General features: G+C 52.5%; 1 protein-coding gene across 6 annotated transcripts in view; it reads left to right on the top strand.

Annotated features, from left to right (window-relative positions):
• The window catches only part of Arhgef10l (Rho guanine nucleotide exchange factor 10 like), a 142,477-nt gene that overhangs the window by 100,233 nt on the left and 18,686 nt on the right, over positions 1-23,558 (top strand). For all 6 annotated transcript variants that reach the window (XM_051173753.1, XM_051173751.1, XM_051173752.1 and 3 more), the window contains 5 exons: positions 7,011-7,132; positions 13,071-13,157; positions 14,520-14,743; positions 16,167-16,321; positions 21,610-21,758. In XM_051173753.1, the coding sequence (XP_051029710.1) occupies positions 7,011-7,132; positions 13,071-13,157; positions 14,520-14,743; positions 16,167-16,321; positions 21,610-21,758 (737 nt within the window). The remainder of the gene's footprint in view (positions 1-7,010; positions 7,133-13,070; positions 13,158-14,519; positions 14,744-16,166; positions 16,322-21,609; positions 21,759-23,558) is intronic.

The following is a 23,558-nucleotide window of genomic DNA, read 5'->3' as shown; positions in this document are numbered from 1 at the left end:
CAAGTGATGCAGGCATGTGAGTCACAAGTGTGCAGGTCTTGGGTCAGCAGCAACAGGTGGCTTGCAGGGACCTAAGCGGGTGGGGGAACCAAAGAATTATGTGGTTGACTCGGAGAGCAATGGTGCTCTGTAGAGCAGGGGTGAGGCTTGCAAGGTGTGTGGGAAGAGGCATGCATTCTGGATGTGCTCCAAAGGTTTTCTCTGAAACATGGGAGCCTGTGACGTCACAGTTGGGTTTCCATCCAAGTGAGCCATTCTACGGCTGTACAGAGGGCCTTGGAGGAGCAGGTGCAGGGCATGGGGTGGGGAGTGGTGGGAGTGTGGCTTCGGAGGAGTGCTCCCAGCTGGTCAGTGTTCTAGGTCTAGGGCTGGTGTAGCTTAGAACTCGGCCTTGTCACTGGGAGGCTGCAGAGGGTGGAGGGAGGTCTTTGAGAGCTGCCCTACCCCTGACAGAGAACTTGGAGAGTCTGGGCCTTGGAAGGGCTAAGGGGTGTCCCTATTGGGCCTTGGAGGCGGGCACATGCTGCCTTTCCTATTATACATGACATGTTGGGTGGATGCTAAAGCCCAGTGTGAGCCCTTCCTCCCTCCCTGCCTCCTTCCCCCTCCCCCTGCCCTCCTGCCCTCCTGCCCCCTGCTCCCTGCCCTGTCCCCTGCCCCCTGCCTCCCTAGGGACCTCCTGCCTCCCTGCTCCCCACCCGCTTCCTTCCCTCTCCTTGTCCTCTTCCTTCCCTTCTGCTGTCACACAAGGCTTTTGTCCAAGTGCCGCCCTCAGAACTGCTTTTACTTCCATTTGGAGCATGGCCTCCTTGAGCTGAATTTACTCCGTAACCCAGGCAGGCTTTGAACCCACCATCCTTCCACATCAGCTGTCCCAGTACCCGGGACACAGGCCGGAACTCCCAGGCCAGGCTTTCCAGGAAAATTGACTTCTGTTTGAGCCTGGATGCTCTGTGGGGCTGGGCCTGGCGCGCTGACTCAGGCAGGTACCCAGGCAGCCCGTGGGGCGCCTTATCTCCACACAGCTTCACATCGGCAGGCTTAATAGGAGAGTTATTTGAAATGATATCTGAATTCCCAGGTCTCCTGGGGCTTGAATAGTTTCTTCTTTTCATTTTGCTGCTTATTGTTTTTCATCTCAGTGTCATGTGTGTATGTGTGTGTGTGCGTTGGTGTGCAAGGAGCAGGACCACATTAAAGGTGTGACACTCCTTTATCATTTAATTTTCGTCTGTGCAGTGAGCCAGGATGGAAATCCTCTAAAGACTGAGAAAGGAGAGGGACAGCGTTTGGTTCTGGGAAAGACAACCTTCTCCCTGAGCCCCAGGTTCCCATCATGAGCAGAGTAGATCTCTAAGGGCCTTGCTTATTGTATACAGGGTCTCAGGTGCCCTGGAAGGTTCAGAAAGTGACGAGGGACAGGCCTTATACCATGTGACCTGGAGCCAGACAGTCCTGTTTGGTCCATAGCTCCAAGGCTTCTAGGCTGGGTTGTCCTTCAAACTGTTTAGCTTCCAGCTCTGGGGGAACCAGAGAGCAGGCACCATGCAGGTGCTTTACGTTACGGGGCTCTGGTGAGAGTGTGTGGGGTGTGGGGCAGCTTTGAATCTAGGAGTTAGATGGATGAAGATCGGGGTCATGGTCTCTTCCCACGCATCATAGCTGCTAGCCTCCATTCATAAAGGCTTGACAGATGGTTGCACAGGAAAGATTCCAGAGATGGAAGAAAAGGTTGGGGCTCTCAGGGTTCTGCTGCACCCCAGCTCTGAAGGCTCTACTCCCCTGACCCTCATAACCCCAGGCCCAAGAGCCTCTCCCACTGACAGCTCTCCAGGGAGGACCTGGGTGTGGCAGGTACTAACTCACCCATACTCAGAAGAGCATCAGAGGCTTGGGCCAGGGGTCTGCATGCATCCTGGCAGCCTCCCTGCCTTTGATCTCTGGTCCAGTCTTCCAGCCCCATCTTCACAGCTCCCCAGCACTGATGTCCACTTACTCCTGAGGGGACTGTACCCTAAACTTAATCTCCATTAACCCTGCAAACCACCCCAGGGCTGGGATCCCTAAGCCAGTGGTTCTCAACCTTCCTAAGGCTGCAACCCTTTAATACAATTTCTCATGTGGTGACCCCTAACCATGAAACTATTTTCATTGCTATTTTGTAACTGTACTTTTGCTATTATGAATTGTAATATATATATATATTATATATATTACATATATATATAAAATATATATATATATATATATATATCTGTGTTTCCTTATGCTCTCAGGTGACCCCTGTGAAAGGGTCATTCAGCCCCACCCAAAAGGGGTCATGACCTGCGCACAGGTTGAGAACCACTTCCTTCAAGCATCTCTGGTGGCCCTGTTCTTTGGGATGGGGGACAAGGCTCTACATCTCTGATGGGAAGTTGTGGCCTTCAACTGGCTTCCCTGGATAGCATCAGCATTTCTTAGGGTAGGGTGGCTTATGGGAAGGATGCCTGGCCTGGCCACTGTGGCTGTGACTGACTGTCATAGGGTCTTGAAGACAGCTGTGGTTCTAGAAATTTTGAGAACAGTGGGTCCACATTGATGAAGACCTCACCCTGGGGACTGAGCGCAGAGCAGGCTAGAAGGGGCTGAGCCACTGGCCATGGGTTAAGAGGAAGGATGGTGATTAGAAATGGCCACCATTTCTCTAAGGCCTGGTGTATCCTAGATCTAATTTACATTCTTTCTAGGCTTCCCAACAACTCCAAATGATTGGAATTATAGTCCCTATTTTCTAGATGAGGCAACAGGTTCAGTGTCACACCGTGAGTTGAAGGCTGGGTTAGGCTGTGCCCTGGGTGCTTCTAGCAGACTAGAGGGGATGGTCCCTAGGCTTCAGGTGGGGGCTTTCAGCCCTACAGCTGCTCCTCTGTGTCATGGTGGCTGCTGAGCTCCATGAGCGCTGACAAACACGGCCCTAAACAAGATCTGCTTAGCATCAGTTGGATCCCAACTGTGCCATTGGTGCCTCTCCTGAATGTCACGTCCCCCAAGTGGGCTTTCAGGGGTCAGTGGCCATGGCCTCCTCATTTGTTCTCAGCCTCTCTGGTTTTTTGACCCGAACAATGACAGTGGCAGATGGGGAACCACAACTCCATTTTCTTTTAACACTCCCAGTTGCACACAAGAAAGGTACCATCTGGAAGGAGAAGGTCAGAGCGTTAAAAATATATATGGTAATAAATTGCCAAGAACCGATGGGCTGTGGGTGTGCAGGGGAAAGGAGGTAGGGAGGAGCTGGGGTGAGGTGTGCGTTCACCTGTCTGGCTGTCAGGTGGGTGAGCTTTACAGGTTGTGAGTTCCCTGAGGGCAGGGAGAGCATCTAAAACTGTGTCCTGTTTATTTACCACTGGGCCTTAACTGAGAGGCAGCAGGGTTATCCATTTCCCACGGTGGCCTGGGCATGCTGTGTAACATGCCCTGTGGCTTATTTGCTTCATTTCAGCTTCTCCAGCATAGAGGGGATGGAGAGCCCCAGAGTAAGGAGAAAGGATGTAGTGTTTTGGTGGCTGTTTGTGATGAAGTTGTCCTTTGCTGATGGCTCTTTTGCACTCTGGCTTTTCCTCTCCTTTTTCTGTGGAAGGCTAGGTTCTGTGGGTCAGTTCCCAGGGCCCAGAGTGTGAAGGACCTCTTCTGGGCCCATTAGGAAATGTAGTCAATCCTGAGCCCTTCAGGCAGGGATAGGAGCTCTCAGGGTAACCAACCAGCCTTTGTGTTTTAAAGGAAGCTTCCAGGTTCTCAAGGCCTGGTCACCTGTGTGTTTCACTCCAGCTCATCTGGCCCAGCTGGGCTTTGTGCTGGATCACTCTTGGAGGCGGTTCCTCTGCACACACACCAGCCTTTCATTTTGGTCTGGCATCATTTCTTTCACAAAAGTGAGTCATATTAATGGGGCACATTAGGCACCCATGCAAAATGAGGCCCCAAGAGAAAGGTTATGTTCGGGTTGCCCTTGGTTATTGGAATGTGGTCTGTAGAATGGCTGGCACCAAGTGAATGGTTGTGTAGGAAGGACATAGAAGGAAAGTTTTGGTGCTTGTGGATCATTGGCATTATAGAAGCTTCTGTCCCCACATGCACTTGCACACACAGGTGCACACACAAGCTGTCTCTCTCACACACACACAGGCTCACACACAGGCACACATAGGCTCACACACAGGCACACATACAGACTTACACAGAGGCCCACACAGGCTCACACACAGGCACACACAGGCACACACAGGCACACACAGGCTCACACACAGGCACACACAGTCTCACACACAGGCTCACACACAAGCTCACACACAGGTTCACACACAGGCTCACACAGGCTCACACACAGGCACACACAGGCTCACACACAGGTTCACACACAAGCTCACACACAGGCACACATAGAAGCTCACACACAGGCTCACACACAGGCACACACATAGGCTCACACACAGGCACACACATAGGCTCACACACAGGTTCACACACAAGTTCACACACAGGCACACATACAAGCTCACACACAGGCACACACACAGGAATAGAGAAGCTCAAGGAAGAACAGAGCTAACCCCGTTCCTTCAGTTACAATGGATCATGTCTCATGACCTCATCTTGAGTTGAAAACATCTGAAGGGGAACTGCATTTAACCTCTAATCTCCCACACATCACAGTTTAGCCCAGCTCACTTTCAGCATGTGCAGGTCATTTCCATTAGCCCTGGGTTGGGCAGAAATATGGGAAACAAGGCTCGTATCTTGATCAACTGTGTGTACACCATGTATATAAACAGGTGAGGTAGCACTTGGCTGTGGAACACTTGTCCAAGCATGCCTGATAACCCAGGTACCATCTCTAGTAATGCAAACAAACCCAACTGTGCATGAGTGGACACACACATGTATAAATGCACACACACTGATGGGTGTTGAGATTTGTGACAAGCTCCAAAAGGGCACCCTCCAGAAATGCCTGGTGTGGTGAGCTGAAGGGTTCAGTTGTTCATCCTGGGTAGCTTGGAGCTGGCTGTTCAGCATCTTGAGAGATAGTGCCTCCTAGTGCCCATCTAGCTCAGAATATAAGGCTGGTTTCTGCTTTCCCACCATTGCAAAGTGGATGATCCTAAGTTGACTTGTCCCAACCAGAAGACATTTGCAGGGATAAAGGGATGTAACAACTTTGACAGAGGCTGGGGCTCTGTTGAGAAGGAAGGATGGATGCATAGCTAGACAAGACCTTTAGGGGAGGAGCCTGCTGCAGAATGGGGAGGGGCAGTATTCCATGCAAAGGGACATCTAGAGCTGTGTGCTGAAATTGTGGAGCCTGGACACCAGGAGATGAGGCTGAGAGGGAGGGATGGTTCTTGTGGCTCTTCCAGAAGAGTCTGGGCCTGACTCCAAGCAGCAGGACTCCATTGGTGTTTTCAAGCAGGGAACAATGGGGTGCTATGTTGTTCAGGTTGGCCTTGGATGCTGGGTGGAGGGCAGCTCACTTATCCAAAGGCAGGGGCAGCATGGGCCTGGTCCCTTCTTCCTGCTTGCCACCAAGAAGGGGTGTGGAACTTAGGGAGGCTGCTGTCCCAGCAGTTCAGCTGATGATCCCCCCATGGCCTTAGAGTTATAGGTGTCCTCAGGTGGGCTGTGTCAATAGGCCTCTGTGACAGCAGTATTGGGACTCTGCTTCTTTCAGGGTTGGTACAAAGAACACAGCTATAGGAGCATGGCATAGCAGAGTCAAGTTCCCATGTGGGTGCTGCCACCCACCACACTCAGGACCTAGTTTTGTTTCCCAATCCCCTGTGTCAGTGCCACATATATAACCATTGTATGGTAATCATGGATCCACATTCTGTTACCGTGAACACTGGACCAATGGCCAGGGGGACCCACAGCCCTATTGCATTACTGTGCTAGTCCCTTTTCTCATCACTATGACATGAACCAGGAAGCAAGGAAGGCTCTCCTCCTTCTCCTCCTCTTCCTCCCCCTCTTCTCCTTCTTGCCCCCTGTTTGAAAATGCCTTTTCAATTCTTCGTTCAAAACACAGCATGACTAAGGTTACTAACCCCCCTGCACCCCACGGAAAGGTCTCACATAGTCCAGGCCTGGACCTCACCCTGTAGCTGATGAGCTTGAACATCTGATCCTCCTGCCCCCGATGCTGAGGGCTGGACTGTAGGTGTGTGCCACCACACCTGGTTCATTCTATGCTGTGGATGGAGCCCAGGGCCTCTTGCATGCTAGGCGAATGCTCCAACTGAGCCACAACTCTGGGCTCACGAGCTTCCTTTCTTCCTTCCTCCATTCCTTTCTTTCATGTGGAATGTGTGTGTATGTATGAATGAACTCACCTACTCAGGCATATGTGAAGGCCCGAAGGCAAGGTCTCTCTCTGAACTTGGATCTCGTCTGTCTGTCTTTCTGCCCATCTTTCTGCCCGTCTGTCTGTCTGTCTGTCTGTCTATCTATCTATCTATCTATCTATCTATCTATCTATCTATTGGCTATGCTGGATAGTCATGGAGCCCCTAAGATAGATGTCTGTCTGTCTGCCTCTACCCATTATCACTGGGCTTATAGGTACTCACTGTCACACCCAACTTTTACACAAGTGCTGGGGATCTGAACTCAGGTCCTTATGCTTGCCTAGCAAGTACTTTATCCATCTCCCATGCCCACTCACCCTTTTATTGGCAAAGGAGTTGAGGCTCAGGGCCTTCGGGTGTTCTCACGGGTTGCTCTGTGGTAGGGTCAGGTTGGGATTCTGTTCTTGGGTTTCCCAGCTCCTTGCCTGTGGTCCACAGGCAACTCCATAGATTGGGCTTCATCTCAGACTAACAGGCCTGTGGGGTGCTGGTCTTATCAGGGCAATAAGGTCATATGGGACCTGGCCTTCTGGGGTTGCTGGTAACTCTTGGGGCTGAGGGCCAGTCACTACCTGCTGGGACTCATACTTACTGGCTTTGTCCACCTCCTTCCTCTTGCTGCAGGGGAGGAGAACCAGCCAGGATGGCTGTGTCCTGATGAGGACAGGAAAAGCAAAGCCCCGTTCTGGTGCCCCATCCTGGCCTGCTGCGTCCCTGCCTTCTCCTCCCGGGCCCTCAGCCTGCAGGTGAGTGGACCTGGCACGTGGTAGCTGTGGTGGCCTTGCCTAGTCTGGGAGAACCAGTGTCCAGGCAGTGTCCTCTGTAGCTGGAAAGGCCCAGCGTCTCAGTCCAGCTTACTGACCCAGGGGCCAAGCCTTTTCTGTTGTTCTGTGAGTCAGCATTCCCACCAAAAGAAAGGATGTGTATGAATGACCAGCACGGGTCATGGGGTGGAAAATTCCATTATTTTGTGATAGTGAATACCAGCAACCTCATCTGTTGAAGGCCTGACTCAGGACTGTGCCCAAGATGATGCCACCAGGCCAGTGCTGGCTTTAGTGGCAACTGCCCCCGTCCTGGGATGCTCCGTGGCTGCCACACCCTCTCACTTGCCTGCTATGCTCTTCTCGTGTTTAGCCGCATTTCTTGTAATAGTGATTAGAACAGAATTTCACAGGTGATAAAAGCCCAGACAGGTCTTCCAGAATGACAGCCAATAAGGGGTTGGTTCAACTTGATTACAGTCTCCATGGTATTAACCACCAGGAAGCTCGCCCCCCATCCATCACTTGTCCCTTATGTCCTGGCAGAGCCCACCCCTCCATCTGGAGCAACTGTTGTCTATCCTCTCCCAAGCAGATGAGGACCCTGAGCTCTGGGACGGGCGAGCGAGCGTGGGACCCAGCACAGATAAATAGTCGCAGGAGCCGTGCGGGCTGGGCTGTAGACTGGGGCTCTAACTGCTGAAAGAGCACCCATGCGATGTAAGTTCATCGTTCATTCCTTTATTCATCTGTCCGTTCACAGGTCATCTCTGTATGCTAGGACTGGGAGTGCACTGGTGACCAGGACGTACTAGGGTCCCACCTCACGCAGCCTTTAGTCTAGTGGACCAAGACAGGCAGGACCTCAGCACACACAAGGGAACTGAAGGAAATTAACGAGTGTAAGGCAGAGATATGGCAGGCATGGAAATGGGAACTGCATAGTTAGCGGGTGCAGGGAGGGCCCCTCGGAGGATGTGGCATAAACAACCACAAAACGAGAAGGACACAGACCCCAGAGAGCCCAGGGGGACCCACATTCTAAGAAGTGAAATCCATGTGGAGCAGACAAATCAAAAGGGGCTAGCAGGAAACAGGATGGAGCTTGGATTAGTTGTCTCTTCTAGGATCTGTCTTCTAGACCTGTTACAGTGGCCATTACGTTTCAATGTGAGTTCTGGAGGGGACATTGAGATTATTGTTATGGGTGATGAGGCCTGTCGCTGGGCAAGGGAGGCCATGACAGCCTTGTAGGGTTTCATTCTCAGAGCCCTGACAGACCCAAGCCAGGCAATGGTGGCATCTGGATCTTGATTTAAGTCTTGGGGCTCAGTGCAGGGCTGAGTAGAGTCAGGCTGTGACCTGGAGGCCAGGGCTTGGGACCAGGGAGAAGTAGGAAAGGCTCTCACTTCTGCTGCAGAGTGAGGCCTCATCCAGTCTCTGATCAGGATAAAAAATAAAGCCATGTACAGCTTAATGGTTATTTAAGTTTTTTGGAGATTTATTAATTTTTATTTTATATGTATGGGTTTTTGACTGGCATACATGTATGTGTACCACATGCATGCAGTACCACATAGGGATTAGAAGAGGGCATCAGATACCCCTGGAACTGAAGTTAGAGATGGTTGTGAGCCACCATGTGGGTGCTGGGAACTAAGCTCAGGTCCTTGGCAAGAGCGGCCAGTGCTTTTGATGGCTGAGCCATCTCTCCAGTCTCCCATGTAATACTTTTTTTTTGGAGATGGTGTTTCTCTTTGTAGCCCTGGCTGTCTCTGTAGTCCAGGCTAGCCTCTAATTTAGAGATCCTCCTGCTTCCCCAGTGATGGGATTAAAAGCGTAGGCCACCACTGCCCAGTTTTCCCGTGTAGTTCTTAAAACAAATTATCCTTCAGGGTATGACCTGTTTGTGCCTTTTTAAAGGGAAGTAATGATGGACTGAGAGTTACCTGTGGGCCTTGGTGCAGAAGCTAGAGTCCATGGGATAAGACTGTTAGGGTCTGTCCTGTGTTGCTTACACAAGGCTAGCCCTGGAGTGTAGCCTCTGTAGTGTGGTCTGGAGTGACCGGAGTCTTCTGTCAACTTCAGGGACTCAGGGTTTGCTGATACACAGGTCACACCTGAGTCAGTCCTCATAGGTCAGACACAGATGGTGGGGTCCCCAAGTGGCCTTCTGTTTCCAGAGTCTCCTCAAAGAACCGACACCTGATGGCAGCTGCCTGCCATCCTGAACCTGGGAGGATGAGGAGGGCCCATGTCTCTCCTCACTCGGAGCTGCTGGGGCTCTAGAACATGTGGGCTGGCAGAGTGCTCAGCCCATGTTCACTTGTTCCCAAGGAGTCCCCATGTCAGCTCAGAGAGCTACGTGTGAACGTCTGTGGGTAATGGGCCCAGAGCAAGGGGATCCTGGGGGACCTGCCCGAGCCCGTCTGGCCCAATTTTCTGGGCTCCTCTAGCTCTGCTTTGCCCGCCTTCTGTGTAGCTCAAACAGCTGTGCCCAATCAGCTCAGTGTTGACAGCAGGATGAATTAGAGCGGAGACTGCCAGCCTTGTCCAATTACCTTGGGAACAGATGTGCATGTGGGCAGCTGCCCAGTCTCCTCTCCCACTCACGTAGGCTCTCAGGTGGCCGCATGAGCTGGCAGTCAGCCTACTTCTTCCCTGGGAAGACCGGAGTTGGGCAAGGGAATTGCTGGTCCTATCTCCTGGGCAGACAAGCCCCTGCTGTGGCTGCGAGGTGAAGTGTGTGCTGGGCTCTATCTGTCCTTTCTGGGTGTCGAGGAGCAATGTTCTTCTTGAAGCCGACTGCTGTGACTATGCTGGGCCAAGCCAGACTTCTGATTGGCAGGGGAGCTGGCCATGGCGGAATATAAGAGGAGGCTAACTGGGAGGCTCTCTGTCCTTGTTGTGCCCAGCCTGGAATGCCCCAGTCATGTGACACTAGAAAGCTGTTTAACTCATAGTATAAAGCCTTATCTTTATTATTAACTGGAGAGGCCATTGAGTTCCCTGGCTGTGTCACATTGAGAATAAAATGATATGGTTAAGGGTCTGGGGAGATGGCCTAGTGGTAAATGCTTACCATGCAAACATGAATTTGATCCCAGGCAGGGGGTGGTTGAGGACCAGTGTTGATCACTGACCTTTATACACATGTGCACATGCATATATGTGCACCACGACATAGTTGTGTGCAATGCACTCAGGGCTCAAGGAACAGTAGTGAACATATCAGGACATTTTTACCCCAGGAAGAGTCCCCAAAGACTTGACCACTGAGGAACATGAGGAATCTCCTTGGGCTCTTGGCTACTTTCCAAAGTAGGGGGCCTGTCCCTGGAGGGGCAGCAGGAGGCCGGGGAGGACATGTCACAAACCAGGTTGGTCTCAAGGCCTGCCGGGATACAGGCTTGGGAGGGTGGAGTGTGTCCATTCTGAGGGTTTTTAATTTTTAAAAGTTATATGTATTATGCATTTATTTGTGGGGGGCTTGCTGTGGTGCACATGTGGAGGTCTGAAGACAATTTGTTGGTGTTAGTTTTATCCTTCCACCATGGGGGTTCAGGGCATTGAACTCAGGTCATTGGACTTGGTGGCAAATCCTTTTACATGCTAAGCCATCTCTCAGGCTCTCTGAGATGCTTTGAGGCTAGAATGCCTTGTGGAACTGCAGTTGTAGCCTGGCCCCAAGGGGATCTATAGCCAGACAGCTTGGTCCTCAGCTTCCCAGCACAGCAACCTCTGTTCTGATGGACACCAGCTCCATTATTCAGAACTGCTTACAGGCTGTTTTCTGTGGCTATGACAAAACACTTGAGGTTGGATACTGTATGAAGAAAAGAGGTTTATTTTACTCACTGCTTTGGAAGCTGGATATCTAAAGGTCAGGCTGCCCAAATCTGTTCACCATTGAGGTATCAGGGTGACGGCATCATGACGGGGGTAATCACATGTGAAGACATTTATTTGGTGAGGCTAGAAGCCAGGGAGTGTCAGGCTGGTTCAGTTGGTAACAGCCTATTCTTGGGGAACTGGTAACTATGAGAACATTAATCTCTTCCTAGGGCAATACATCCTTACCCTAGTCACCTCCCTATGTCCACCTCTTAAAGGTCTGACTCCCCTAATACTGCCACCCTGGAGACCAGGCTTCCAGCACACAGGCCTTTGGGGGGCACACTCAGACCCTATCTGCAGCACAGCAGTTGGGAACCCTGAAGACTACTGGCTGTGTAGTTGCGGGACTGTGGTACTCTCGAAGTGCTGGAGAATTCTATGTGGGCCTCAAAAGCCACATAGGCTGCTGGGTGACTGTGTTCCATGTTGTTTAGCTATCCCCTTCAGGCCCCAAGACCATCACAGTAAGATATCAGGTCCCTACTTACATACAGGAAGTTGATGTGTAAGCAGGTTGGTGCCAGACTGGCTCAATGCAAGTCAAAGGACATCCATCCACCAGCTCGTACCCTACCTCTCCATGTGGCTGGCTTTCTGAAAGTCAGTTTTCTGTCAGAAGCAAGGCTGGGGTCCAGACACTGGTCCCCTCTTCCCCCAGACAGTCCTGGCTGTCTGAGAACTCACTTTGTAGACCAGGCTGGCCTCAAACTCACAGAGATCCAACTGCCCCTGCTTTCCAAGTGTCAGGATTAATGGCGTGTGCCGCCACTGCCCCACTAAGGACACTGATCCCTTAAGGAAGCATGTAGCTGTTAACCACCATCTCAGACCCATTTCTGCCAATCAGCCTACATCAGGGCCTGAGGGAATTGCCATGGAGACTCCTGTCTGGGCTGCGATGAGGCCTTCCTCCTGGAGAGGACAGGAATGGCAGCCTGGCAGGAAGGCTGGGGCCCTTCGCCAGCACAGTCTTGAATCCCCAGCGGGGAAGAAGCAGAACACCCTAGTGCTGAGGTCTCTGGCTTGGTGCTTCCGGGTAGAAGTTCAGTGAGAGGGGAGAGAACAACTGGTCAGGAATGGAAAGTCTGAGTCTAGCCCCGCCTCTGTCCTTAGCATGCTGTGCGACCTCAAGTCAGCCATGTCCCCTCTCTGAGCTTCGTACTGGCTAACTGCTACATGAGAAGGGTGTCTGGGGCAACTTCTGGCCTTCTTGCCCATGACCATTAGGACTGGCAAGTTCTTCACCAGCAGAGGGCAGCACCTACTTGGGAGAAGACGCAGTGTCTCTATGTCTCTTGACACAGCCCCTTCCTGCTGGTCCCACTGTCCTTACAGTCCTGTACTGTCCAGAGGGACAGGCTGTCCAGGGCAGCACCTAAAACAAGGCTCTGAGAGGCCTCCTAGCCAGGACTTGAAGCAACAGATGCAGGAGCTGATATAAGCAGGAAGCGGCTCTCAGGGACAGCTGGCTGCTGTCAAGTCCCAGTTTCCGTGTTTCCCTTACACACCCCACCCAGTCCCTGTCTCCGTGGGGCCTTCTGTGGAGGGGTGCTGACACAGAGCCTCTTACCTCATTTTCACCTCCTTACAGCTCTCTGGAGGAATGTGGGAGGTCACTGGGGTGCAGGAGCAAGCTGGTCCCTGTCACTCACTTCCTCTGTGACCTAGTGCTGGCCCTGACCCTCCCTGACCCTCCTGACTTTTGTCTCTTCCATCTACAAAATAAAGTACTTGGATGGGGGCAGAGAGTTTGTGGTCATCAACAAGCCTTATCTAGAAGCTGCCTGGTTCTAGAGACTATGGGCGGATGTACAGATTCAGTCAGGCCTTTTGTGGACAGAAGGTTCTAGAAGAGCGATGATCAAATAGGAAGCATAGGAAACTATGTATGTGGCATGTGTCACTTTCTTGGCCCCAATCCTCAGGAATTCTCATGGGGGGGGCGATGGGCTCAGAACTCTGCCAAATGTTGGCATTTTGGCACCTCACTGATTGACTTATCCCACTATCTCTGTCTCTACAGCTTGGGGGTCTGGTCCACAGTCCTGTCAACTGTCCTCTACTGGGCTTCTCGGCTGTCAGCACTTCCCTTCCACAGGGCTACCTCTGGGTAAGTAGTTCCTTTGCTCAGCCAGGGCTGGGTCGTAGTCTATCCTCAGGATGAGGACAGAGAGGATGACTCTCAAGAAGGGTTCTGAGAAAGACACCTGCTTGCCTAGCAGTCCTACCTATCAAAGGCTTCATAGGAACCTAGGGGTTTGGAGGTGGGAAATGGGCAGAGCCTTATTCAGAGTATTGGAACCCAGAGAAAGTGAGGTGTTTGCAAGGGACCAGATCTCTAGGGGAAAGATGAGTGTAAGCCATTCAAAGGCCTAGGTTGCAGGAGACTGAGGTTGCAGAGGCCTGGGTTGTAGAGGTCTGGCATACAGGAAGTCCAGCTCAGAAAAGGCTTGGATCATAGGAGGCCTGGGTCTCTGGCCTCACCCAGGGCTTAGGCATCAGCACTGGCTCTTACTCATCTTACATGGAGTTTCCAGCCACCTTCTCTACTTGTGTGTCTTTTAAAATGAGGGGTTCCCATGCTACTTGGATTGCTATTTGTGTCCTCCTATGTCCAGGGTTCTGGCTTCCACATCCCTGGGCAGCCTCTAGCACATGCTCTTTCCCACCTGTGAGCATTTGTGCAGCAGAATCTTGGCTTACCCATCAGACTGTCATGTAAATGTTGATTTTTTTTCTCACTATTCCCAATTATCTTCTAGCACCCGGTGAATCTATTCATCTATGCATGCATGTATCCCTTACCATATCCATCCTTCATCTGTTCATCCATCTATTTGTGCATCCATCTGTGCATCTGTCTGTCCTCCTGTCCATCCATCCACCCATCATTTCATCCATGCTCCATCCATCCATCATTTCATCCATCCTCCATCCATCCATCCATCCATCCTTCATCTAACTTTCTACCCTTCCACACACCCTCCAACCCAACCACCATTTATCCATCCAGTTTCCCACTCACACATTTGTGCATGGATCTATCCATTCACTTCACAGGTGTACACATTGGGTGCATACCATGAGCTCGACACAAAAGTAAAACAGTGAACAGGACAGAGATCATTTTAAGGAGACAGAGTGGCTTATTGGGTGTTACTTGAGAGGACTCTATAGAGGGGTAACTGGAGCTGATTGGGTATTGTGTCTACTTGAACCCTTTCTTGTTTTCCTTTGGCTCCTGAAATGGATTTGTCTCTTTGCAGCTGGGAGCGAGTGATCTTTGTGAGTGCAGACTGTGTGTGGGCCGGACAGAGGAAGTTCCTCTCCACTATCCCCAATGGAAGTGTGTGTGTGTGTGTGTGTGTGTGTGTGTGTTTGTCCATGTGTGTTGATGTCAGGGCGTGGTCCCTGGGAGCATGTGCTCTGTTCACTGGCCTGACTGACAGCCCCTCTGGACCTCTGCTTCCAGGTTGGAGGCGGGCAGGAGGGTGCTGGTGGCCAGGTGGAGATCTTCTCCCTGAACCGGCCTTCGCCACGCACTGTCAAGTCCTTCCCACTGGCATCCCCTGTGCTCTGCATAGAGTACATTCCAGATCCAGAGGAGGAGGCTGAGGGTGCAGAGGAGAGCCAGGTGGCTGCCGATCCCTCGGCAGCAGTGCACCCCACCGTCTGCCTCGGGTTACAGGATGGCAGGTGAGGGGCAGGCGGGTGGGTAGGGATGGCTTGTCCTGCCAGGCAGATGGCTGCAGGTAGTCCCTTCAGCTCTGTGGGTCACTCACCAAAGCACTCTTCCCCAGCTTGGTGTCACCAGGAAGGTGGGAACTGGAGACAGCCAGTCTAAGTGCCAGGGGTGGCTTATGTCATAGCAGCCAGCTCTCCACCCCTTCCTGGCTGTGCATCCTCAGGCACACCATGCCAAGTCAGGTCCTTGTCCATGGTGAAGCTCAGGAGTCCTGCAGTCTTGTCATGTCTCAGGTTCCTGTGGTTAGTGAAGCTTAGTGCCCCTCCCCCCATGCAGGGCTGTGTGAGTGCAGGAGGGCCGATTCCACCTAATCCTGGGAAATATGTCTAAAAGAGAAGCCCCCCCCCCCCCCCGCATCTCTGCTCTTCACCATGTCCTGCAGAAGGACACTGTCTCTCCGGAGTACCTACTCTGTGCTTCACACATACTGAGTAGGGTCTCTCACAGTGACCTTGCAGCCTGAGGGCTATGTCCATTTCCAGTTCCCACACAGAGAAGGGCTGACGCTATCATTCTGAGAAGTGGTGGGAGCCATGCTCCCACAGTCTAGGCTGGTACTGGACTTGGGAGAGATCTGGGTATTATTTTGATTTTGAGACAAGATAAATTTCATGTAATACAATTTTAGAGGGGCTGGAAGTATGGCTTGGAGGGTAGAATGCTTGCATAGCCTACATAAGGCTAGAGTTCCATCTCTAGAACCCCAAACTGGGCACGGTGATCCAGGTCTGTGATCCCAGCAATTGAGAGGTGGTGGCAAGGGGATCAGAAGTTCAAGGCCATCCTTGGTTACATAGCAAGATTGAGACCAGCCTGGATCACACTGAGACCCTCATTCTAAAAACCAAAATGAAACAGATCACTGTTTTGCCATTTTAAAGAGCACAATTTGGTGGTTTCTGGCAATCAATGCCTAGCTCCAGAACATTCTCATTACTCCCCAAAGAAGCCTACACTCCTGTCTCATCCCCTCCTTGGAAACCTCTGATTCCTCGGCCTCTGAGGGCTTGCTTTCAGGCATTCCTATAAATGGCATCTAGTGCCTTATGGTCTCTGTTCCTGGCTTCTCATCACTCTGTGCACATGTTTGCAAAGCAGGCCCAGGAGTGTTGTAATGCGTTGTTCCCCAATGGCCCTCAAATGGGCACCATGGATCACTTGAGGAAGAAGGTCAGCACTCCTGGTCAGCATCCAGGAGTTAGTGGTTGGATTTGAACTCAGGTTTGAGTGGCATCGGAACTCAGCCCCATTCTCATTGTATTCTGGAGCTGCAGTCCTGACTTGTGACAGAAGCCAGGGTTCCTGTAGGAGGAACAAGACTGGACAAGTGAGGCCGATGCCCAAGAGTCACAATGATATCATCTCTCCCTTCAGCATCCTGCTTTATGGCAGTGTGGACACTGGTACCCAGTGCCTGGCAACCTGCAAGAGCCCAGGCCCGCAGCCTGTGCTCTGCCTGCGGCACAGCCCCTTTTACCTGCTTGCCGGCCTCCAGGACGGGACTCTCGCTGCCTATCCTCGGACCAGTGGTGAGGACTTCTGGGTGTGTGGGTTTGGGGGGCATCTGGGTACCAAGTTGGGCCTAGATCTTCTGCTGAGTGATTGAACAAGGCAGGCCAGGGAGCAGTGTCGTACCAGCTAGCCTCAGACTGGAGGGGTTCTGAGACCTGACTTTCACTGGGGTCTAATGCCTGGCCCCACATGTGAATCCCTGTAGAAATACAGCACTTATTTCTCTGCCAATAAACAGGCTCGGGGGACAGTGCTCCAAGGGCCGAGAGACTGAGGGTGGTCTCGGAAAGACCTGGCTTCTTGTTCAGGCTCTGCCCGGTGACAGCCATGTCCTCAGTAAGTGGCTCTTTCTTTGTGCCTTAGTCTCTTTCATAAAATGAGAATTGGGGTGGTGCCCATCCCTCTTGGTGCTGGTGACCAAAACAGCTCAGTGTAGCAGGGCACAGGCTGGCATGGGTGCGGCCATGTCACCGAGCCTGAAGTAGGAGGCTGCCAGTGCCATGCTGTAGCCGTGTGCTCCACACTCCAGCTCTCCAGGAGCATTGTCAAGGATGTGATGTGCCCTCATCATCTTAAGCCTCGATGTTACCCTGGAGAGTCAGCTCTGTTCTAGGCACCAGGATGCTGAGTCTGGGGGAGGGAGGAGCATAGCTCATTCTCAGCCATGTGAGTGTGGTGCACGCTCTCTATGCCCTGAGACTCCCTCAGTCCCCCTCCCCTGCTTGATGGTGAGGATCCAGTGGCAAGTATGGCCACCCCAAGGCTCTACAGCAGTGCCATCCAACCCCCACCCAGCTCAGCTCTCATCCGATGGCTGTGTCATCATTGTAGCCTGTTGCAGGGTTATAAACGGAAATTTGCAATGGGGATTGGTTTTTTTTTCTACTTGGCTCTATGTTGGTATTTTTAATTAGCTTTTGATAAGGCATTTATAGTTTTTAATTAAAGGGAGAAGAAGGGAAAAAATCCCTCTTACCATCAGACGGAACAGAATGTGTGTGTGAATGTAAATCCTGGCTCAGATGTGCTGGGGTGTAGACAAGAGGGTGTGAAAGGACCACACTCATCCTCCTGTGTACCCTAGACACCACAACTCCAGCTTCATTCAGCCCTGGCTGCCTGTATGGGTGCTTAGATGGGCGGGGTAGGACTGGAACTTACTATTTAGGCTGTCTCAAATGTTCAGAGATCTACCTGCCTCTGCCTCCCAAGTGCTGGGATTAAAGGCGTGCACTATGACTCTTGAGAAGACTCAATCCTAGGCTTCTCCAGATCTCAGTGGTGTCTTGACTTGGGATGACATCATTTGGGTCCTCATAGTCCCCATAAGGATGTCTCCCTGTTCATAAACCTTTGTGTCCCAATGTTCCCTTTTATAAGGGTGCCTGTCACTCTGGATTAGGACCCCACCAACCCAGGGGCCACTAATTACATTTGTAGGAATGCTGACTCCAAGAAAGACTACATTCTGAGGCATTGGTGCAGGGTTAGGGCTGTAGTGGAGTATATTTTGGGGAGACACAGTCCAGTCCCTGATGGAGTTTTGTGTTTAGCCACTGGCCTCCAGCCTAGGGTTGGAGCCTGCTAGCTTGTCAGAATGGAGAGCCTCTAGGGGTATCACACCTCATCCCCTCACTTTTGAGGAGGGTCTTCCTTGCAAACATCTGCTCCCCTGATATGTATGATTACCTACTGTGTGCTACGGATATGCTGGCCAACAAAATGGACATGCCTCCTGCCCTTGTGAGGTTTAAAGTCTACAGAGGGAGGTCAGAGCAGCTATGTCAACAAGCAGGAAGCTAGGGGCTCCTGGGGTAATATTGGAGTCACTGTTAGATCCTGACTACCTAGTATGGTGTACTCGATGCCTGGGGCCCATCCAAAGAGGCAGACCCTGGAGATGAGAACCGAGAGAGAGAGAGAGAGAGAGAGAGAGAGAGAGAGAGAGAGAGAGAGAGAGAGAGAGAGAGAGAGAGAGAGAGGTCCAGGCAGGTGGCAAGTTGAGGGAACAGAGTTTGGAGCAGAAGGACCAGTGTGTGTGAAGGCCAGAGGCAGGAATATGCCTGGCATCAAGGAGACCCCAGAGAGCAGGCTGCAGAGTTATTTAAGAGCCAGAGGGTAAGTGGCACTGGGCAAAGTCTGGGGACTGACAGCTGCTATGAAGACCTTGAGTTTGCCTCAGCTGGTTGGGAAGGGGAGAGAAACGTTACAGAGGCTAGACACTGGCCTCTTTGACAGGAGGGCAGGTGTGGCTGATACTGCACCCTCTCTAGGATCCCTTTCTCTGGGTGTGGCTGTTATGGCCTCTGAGAGTCTTCTCTTCCCCAGGCCCCCAGTCATCCCCTGGTACCTCCAAGGGGTGGTCCCTGGCCTGAAGCCAGACCTTAGAACCACAGCACCATGTGGGTTAGAATAGACCCAGAGTCTTGTCTCAGGAGCAGAGCATTTCTCTAACTGCCCCTGAGCCAGCCTCAAGGAACCCTTCTAGAACTTCTTTCTCCAGGGTGCCCCTGGTGGCCCGGAGTGTTTGGGATGTGAACTGCCCAGGCTTCTCTGCTGCATCCCGGAGCTGGTGTTGAATGAGATGTATGTAGTGATGTGACAGTCTCCCTACCTGTGAAATGCCACCTCCCGACACTGGCCATGTTTGGACCCCTGTGGGAGACCAGCAGGCTGTGTCACCTGAGGCTGGGGGAGGGGGAGAGATGCTGGCACCCTGAAGGTGTCTTCACTGAGACAGGCCTTCATCTCCGCTGACCGGCTGTGGGGTCAGTGCCAGCCTAGATGAATGGGCTGTCACACAGGGACGAGTGTGAGCCTGCAAGTACAGGTTCTGCACCATGTGCTTACTTACAGCGACCCCAGGGTTGGAAGGGGGGCCAAGTGGAGGGGACAGCCCCTTGAGCCCTGCCCATCCTCAGTAATTACCTTTGTAGTCTGTGAAGTGGTACAATTGGGGGCTGGCAGCGTTAGAGGACAGAGTCTGTCACGAAAGATAAGTCCCGGAAAGGTCAGCGAGTTCAGGGTGTCCCTATGGGCACTGGTGGGGGCTGCTGGCCACTGTCCACTCTGATATAACTCTATATTGAATTTTATTACAGTTCCTTGCCTTGGAGGGCTTCTGGGGACACCCATCCATGAAGCTGGGTTGGTCAGTGTCCATATGCCCCTCAGGGCTTCAGCGGCTGTGATACTCTGTCTTTGTGTGGCAGGTGCAAGGACATTGCTGCTATGCCCTTGGGTGGACTCCAGTTCCCAGCCCCTGAGATGCTATCCCAGCATCTTTAGCTCTTTGCCCCAAGTGTTTTTCCCACCACATCTTAGCCATAGTAGCAGAGGCTCTGGCCTCTGGCCACAGACACTGCTCACTTGCTGCCTCTAGGGGGTGCTCAAAAGCCTTGCATTTCCCTGACTCTGGTGTCCTGGGTCCAGGGTCACATTCTTATGGAGGTTTGGCCTCCTTTTGGTCACCTGTTCCTCCCAGAAACCATTCCCAGCACAGAACTGGTAGTAGGACCAGGAGGCACCCAGGCCAGACCCAGCTCTGAGTTTAAATGCTGCTTGGCTCCACAGTCCTTGGGGGAGTTGCCCAGGTGCTCTACACTGGGCCTCTGTTGTCACCTTTAATTACATGGCGACAGCACTGGCTTCCGTAGACTATTGGGAGCCAGTGAGCAGGGACAACCGTGCAGCTGTGTGACTTGGGTAATTGAACTTGCAGCATGTTAGTTGTAAGTCAGGGCTAATGACAGTGTCTGCCACACAGGCTTATGGAAGGTAAAGAATTCATGAACAGAGCGGCAGACGCACAGACGCAGAGGGGACTCGGTGTTGGCCACCGGCAATTTTTACCAGTGCGCCTCCCTTGCTGTGTTGGGTCAGCACACATGGTCCCCTGACTCCTTGCGGCATCCGAGGAGTGGGGGTACATGGTCATCACACTCCTTTAGGGGCGAGGAAATGGGGGCTCAGAGAGGTCAAGTCCCTGTCCAAATGGACACGAATTTCAGAGCCACAGAGAGTTCTAGCCTGGCCTGCTTGCTGTGTGTGTGGTGGCTTACACTTTGAGCTGGAGGGGAGGTAGTATGTATGGGAGGGGGCCCCCAGTTCTCCACTTATCAGCTGGGCTGGGGGTATGAAGCAGGGCTCACGGGGAGGATGATGCTGGGGGACATGGACACGCTGACCACATGGCCAGGAGACAGAGTGAGGAGTTTGGTGGCTTCTCCATATAACTCAGGGTCCTCCATCTCTGGGGACTGCTGTGCTGAGTCTTGCCACACAACAGTTGGCTCAGAGGAGGGTAATTCTGTGGTGAGTGGCTTTGTGTGTTTTTTTTCTGGGGACCTAGAGGAGAGGTGAAGGGTTTGGGATACCCAGCAGCTGACTCTATCCTGCTCCCCTGGCTGCAGTCACTATTACTCTAGGGTGTACACACCTCCCCCACCACAGACCCCCTCATCGGGCCTCAGCTCCCCTCACGTCTCCTTTCTGACCTGTACCCTGACAGCCTAGGGCAGCCACTGGGGCTTGGTGCAGCTTGAGAGAAGGCAGTGTCCAGCTACTGTGCTCAGATGCCAGGGGGCGGGTCTCAGTGAGCTACTAGGTTGGGGGTCGGGGGAAGAGACGTTTGTTTCTGGCCAGGCTGCTGTTTTGGTCTCTGGGAAGAGTGGATGAGAATGTCACCTCTCAGAGCTTCTCCCCACGGCTCTGGTGGCATCTCTGGAGGGAGAGATCCTGGCAAAGTGACAGGAGCACCATCAGGTGACAAACAGGGTCTTAGGGAAGCCCTCAAGCTGTTCAGATGAGCTGGGTCTCAGTGAAGTCCCCTCCCCTGTCCAAAAAGGAGGAGCTATACTCAAGGCAGAATCAGGGCCACTCTGGTCACAAGTCCCCAAACTCTGGGTTCCTGCTACCTCCTGGCAAGTACTCTCCTAGAAGCCCCTGTGTATCCGTCCTCCAAGTGTATCTGTTCCTCGGTGTTTGGCACATAAGCTCGTGATTGGTGTTTGCTGTCTCTACCCAGCATGGTTTTCCAGAGGACAGGGCAACCCTATACCTGCACCTGTCACTGCTCTCAGCACCCAGCTCATGGCCCAGCTGGTAGTAGGTGCTTTCTGAATACATGTGGAGAGAGAGAGAGAGAGAGAGAGAGAGAGAGAGAGAGAGAGAGAGAGGAATTCAGGGTGATCCCCAGGGCAGTGAAGTATAGTATCAGTCACCCCAGTGAAGGACCATGGTGGGGAGGGTATATGGAGATAACCACAGGGTTTTAGCTGCTGATCTGTGCCCTTCCTTCCCATAGGTGGAATTCCCTGGGACCTGGAGAGCCCTCCCATGTGCTTGACTGTGGGCCCAGGGCCCATTCGCACGCTGCTGAGCCTGGAGGATGCTGCATGGGCCAGCTGTGGGCCACGGGTCACTGTACTGGACGCTGCCACTCTGCAGACTCAGGTACCAATACCAGGACTTAGGACCACAGAGTCCCTCCTGGGCAAAGACACAGCCATACAGTGGCCTGTGCTCTTTAAGCAGAGGCATAGATGGAGGCCTGCTGTGTGTCTCTGCTGGGACGAGAGCCTGACCTCACGGGTTATGCTAGCTTGCCTGTTCCACCTTGCCACATCCCATGCTCCATCCTTAATGGCTGATATGAGCTTCATGGTGGCTCCCCAAATGGTATTTTGGTGACATTTGCCATTGTTGATTTGTTTGAATTATTGATCTGATCAGATTTGGCGCCAGACCCAGAGGGGAGCCTGGCAAAGGTCCCCAGACAGACAGGCTCCTGAGGCTTGCACCCTTGTGGCCAGTTTTCCTGTCTCTGATAGGCTCTCTGTCTTGAACACCTCTAATTTGTACTTGATAGCTCAGACACTAGGCAGAGCTTGGTGCTGCTAGCTTGTAAGTGGCCAGGACATGGCCCTGGAGGGCTCAGTCTTCACAGGATAAGTGGGTGCTATGAATGATGTCTAGGTGTGTGTGTGAGAATGTATGAGTGTGTGTGAGTGTGTGTGAGTGTGTGTGTGTGTGTGTATGAAGTCCTGGGATATGTGTTGCTAGTCTCATATCTATGTTCCTGCTTTTGCTGAAGGTTAGAGGTGGGTGAGTGTCTGATTCTGCACATAGGTCTATGGCCAGGGGAAGGTGCGCTTTGTGAGCCACACCGGTCACCTGTAAGATACCTGCGCACGTGCGTGTGCGCGTGCACGTGCGTGTGTGTTTGTGTGTGTGTGTGTGTGTTTGTGTGTGTACATACACCTTGTGTGTCATTCCTCAGGTACTGTCCACCTCTATCTTTGAGACAGGGTCTCTCTAATCCCAGGACTCATCGGTTAGGCTGGCTGTGTTCCTTGGGATCTGCCTGTCTCCATCCCACCTCCACCCCCAGCACTGGGCTAGGAGATGTACCACCATTGGATTTGTTATTGTTGTTGTTGTTGCTGTTTTAAATATGGGTTCAGAGGATTGAACTCGTGTCTGCATGCCATACCATCTGCCAAGCCCCGTGCTGCCCATGCTGCCCTTTGTAGAGAAAAAGCTGAGGTTGCTCGGAGTTCCTTGGCTGCTCCCATGGGGTCTTACCCATTCAGAGGCTACTTGGGCATGGCGCTGAGGACCTATGACCTCCCTGGACAGTTGAGCCAGACCAGAGGCTAGAGAGGTTGGCTAGTGAAACCACAGCCCCATTCTCCTGGCTTCTTGTTCCCCTGAAGAGTGGGGAGGGGACCCGATGGCTGTACCACAGACCCTCTCCCTTTCCCTGCTGCTGCATCCCAGAGGGCTCCCCTGCTAATTGCCCCTCCCCTCGCCCCCTCCATCACTTCCCTTCAAGGCCCTGTCACCTCCTCTGCTTCCTGAGAGGAAGGTGGGTGAGGTCATCTGACACTGCAGGTCCTGTGGTCCTGGGAACACTGTTCCCACAGGACTCTCTTCAGAGAGGGAGTCCTCTTTCAGGGGAGTGGAGGACAGTGGGGAGCAGGCTTACAGCTGGGCAAGTCAGAAGTTGGGCTCCTGCAGCCAGGCTCCCTGGCTATCTTGTAGACATGAGCAGTGGAAGCTCCTTAGAGGGGAGAGTTGGCAGGGTTGTCAAATGCAGCAGCCTCACTCTGTCCCGGCCGCTGTCCATCTCGGTTGGTAGGGTAGCCTGCACCCCTGGAGGGAATATAGCTTGTGAATAGCACTGGCTAGGATGCTGGCTTTGTCTCTACTGTGCTTTATGACCTTGGGGAACCTCCCTGTGCCAGGTAGTTA

The sequence above is a fragment of the Phodopus roborovskii genome, unplaced genomic scaffold (genome assembly GCF_943737965.1).
Source record: "Phodopus roborovskii unplaced genomic scaffold, PHOROB, whole genome shotgun sequence".
NCBI classification, from domain to species: Eukaryota; Metazoa; Chordata; class Mammalia; order Rodentia; family Cricetidae; genus Phodopus; species Phodopus roborovskii.
This window is presented reverse-complemented; position numbering and strand designations above follow the sequence as displayed.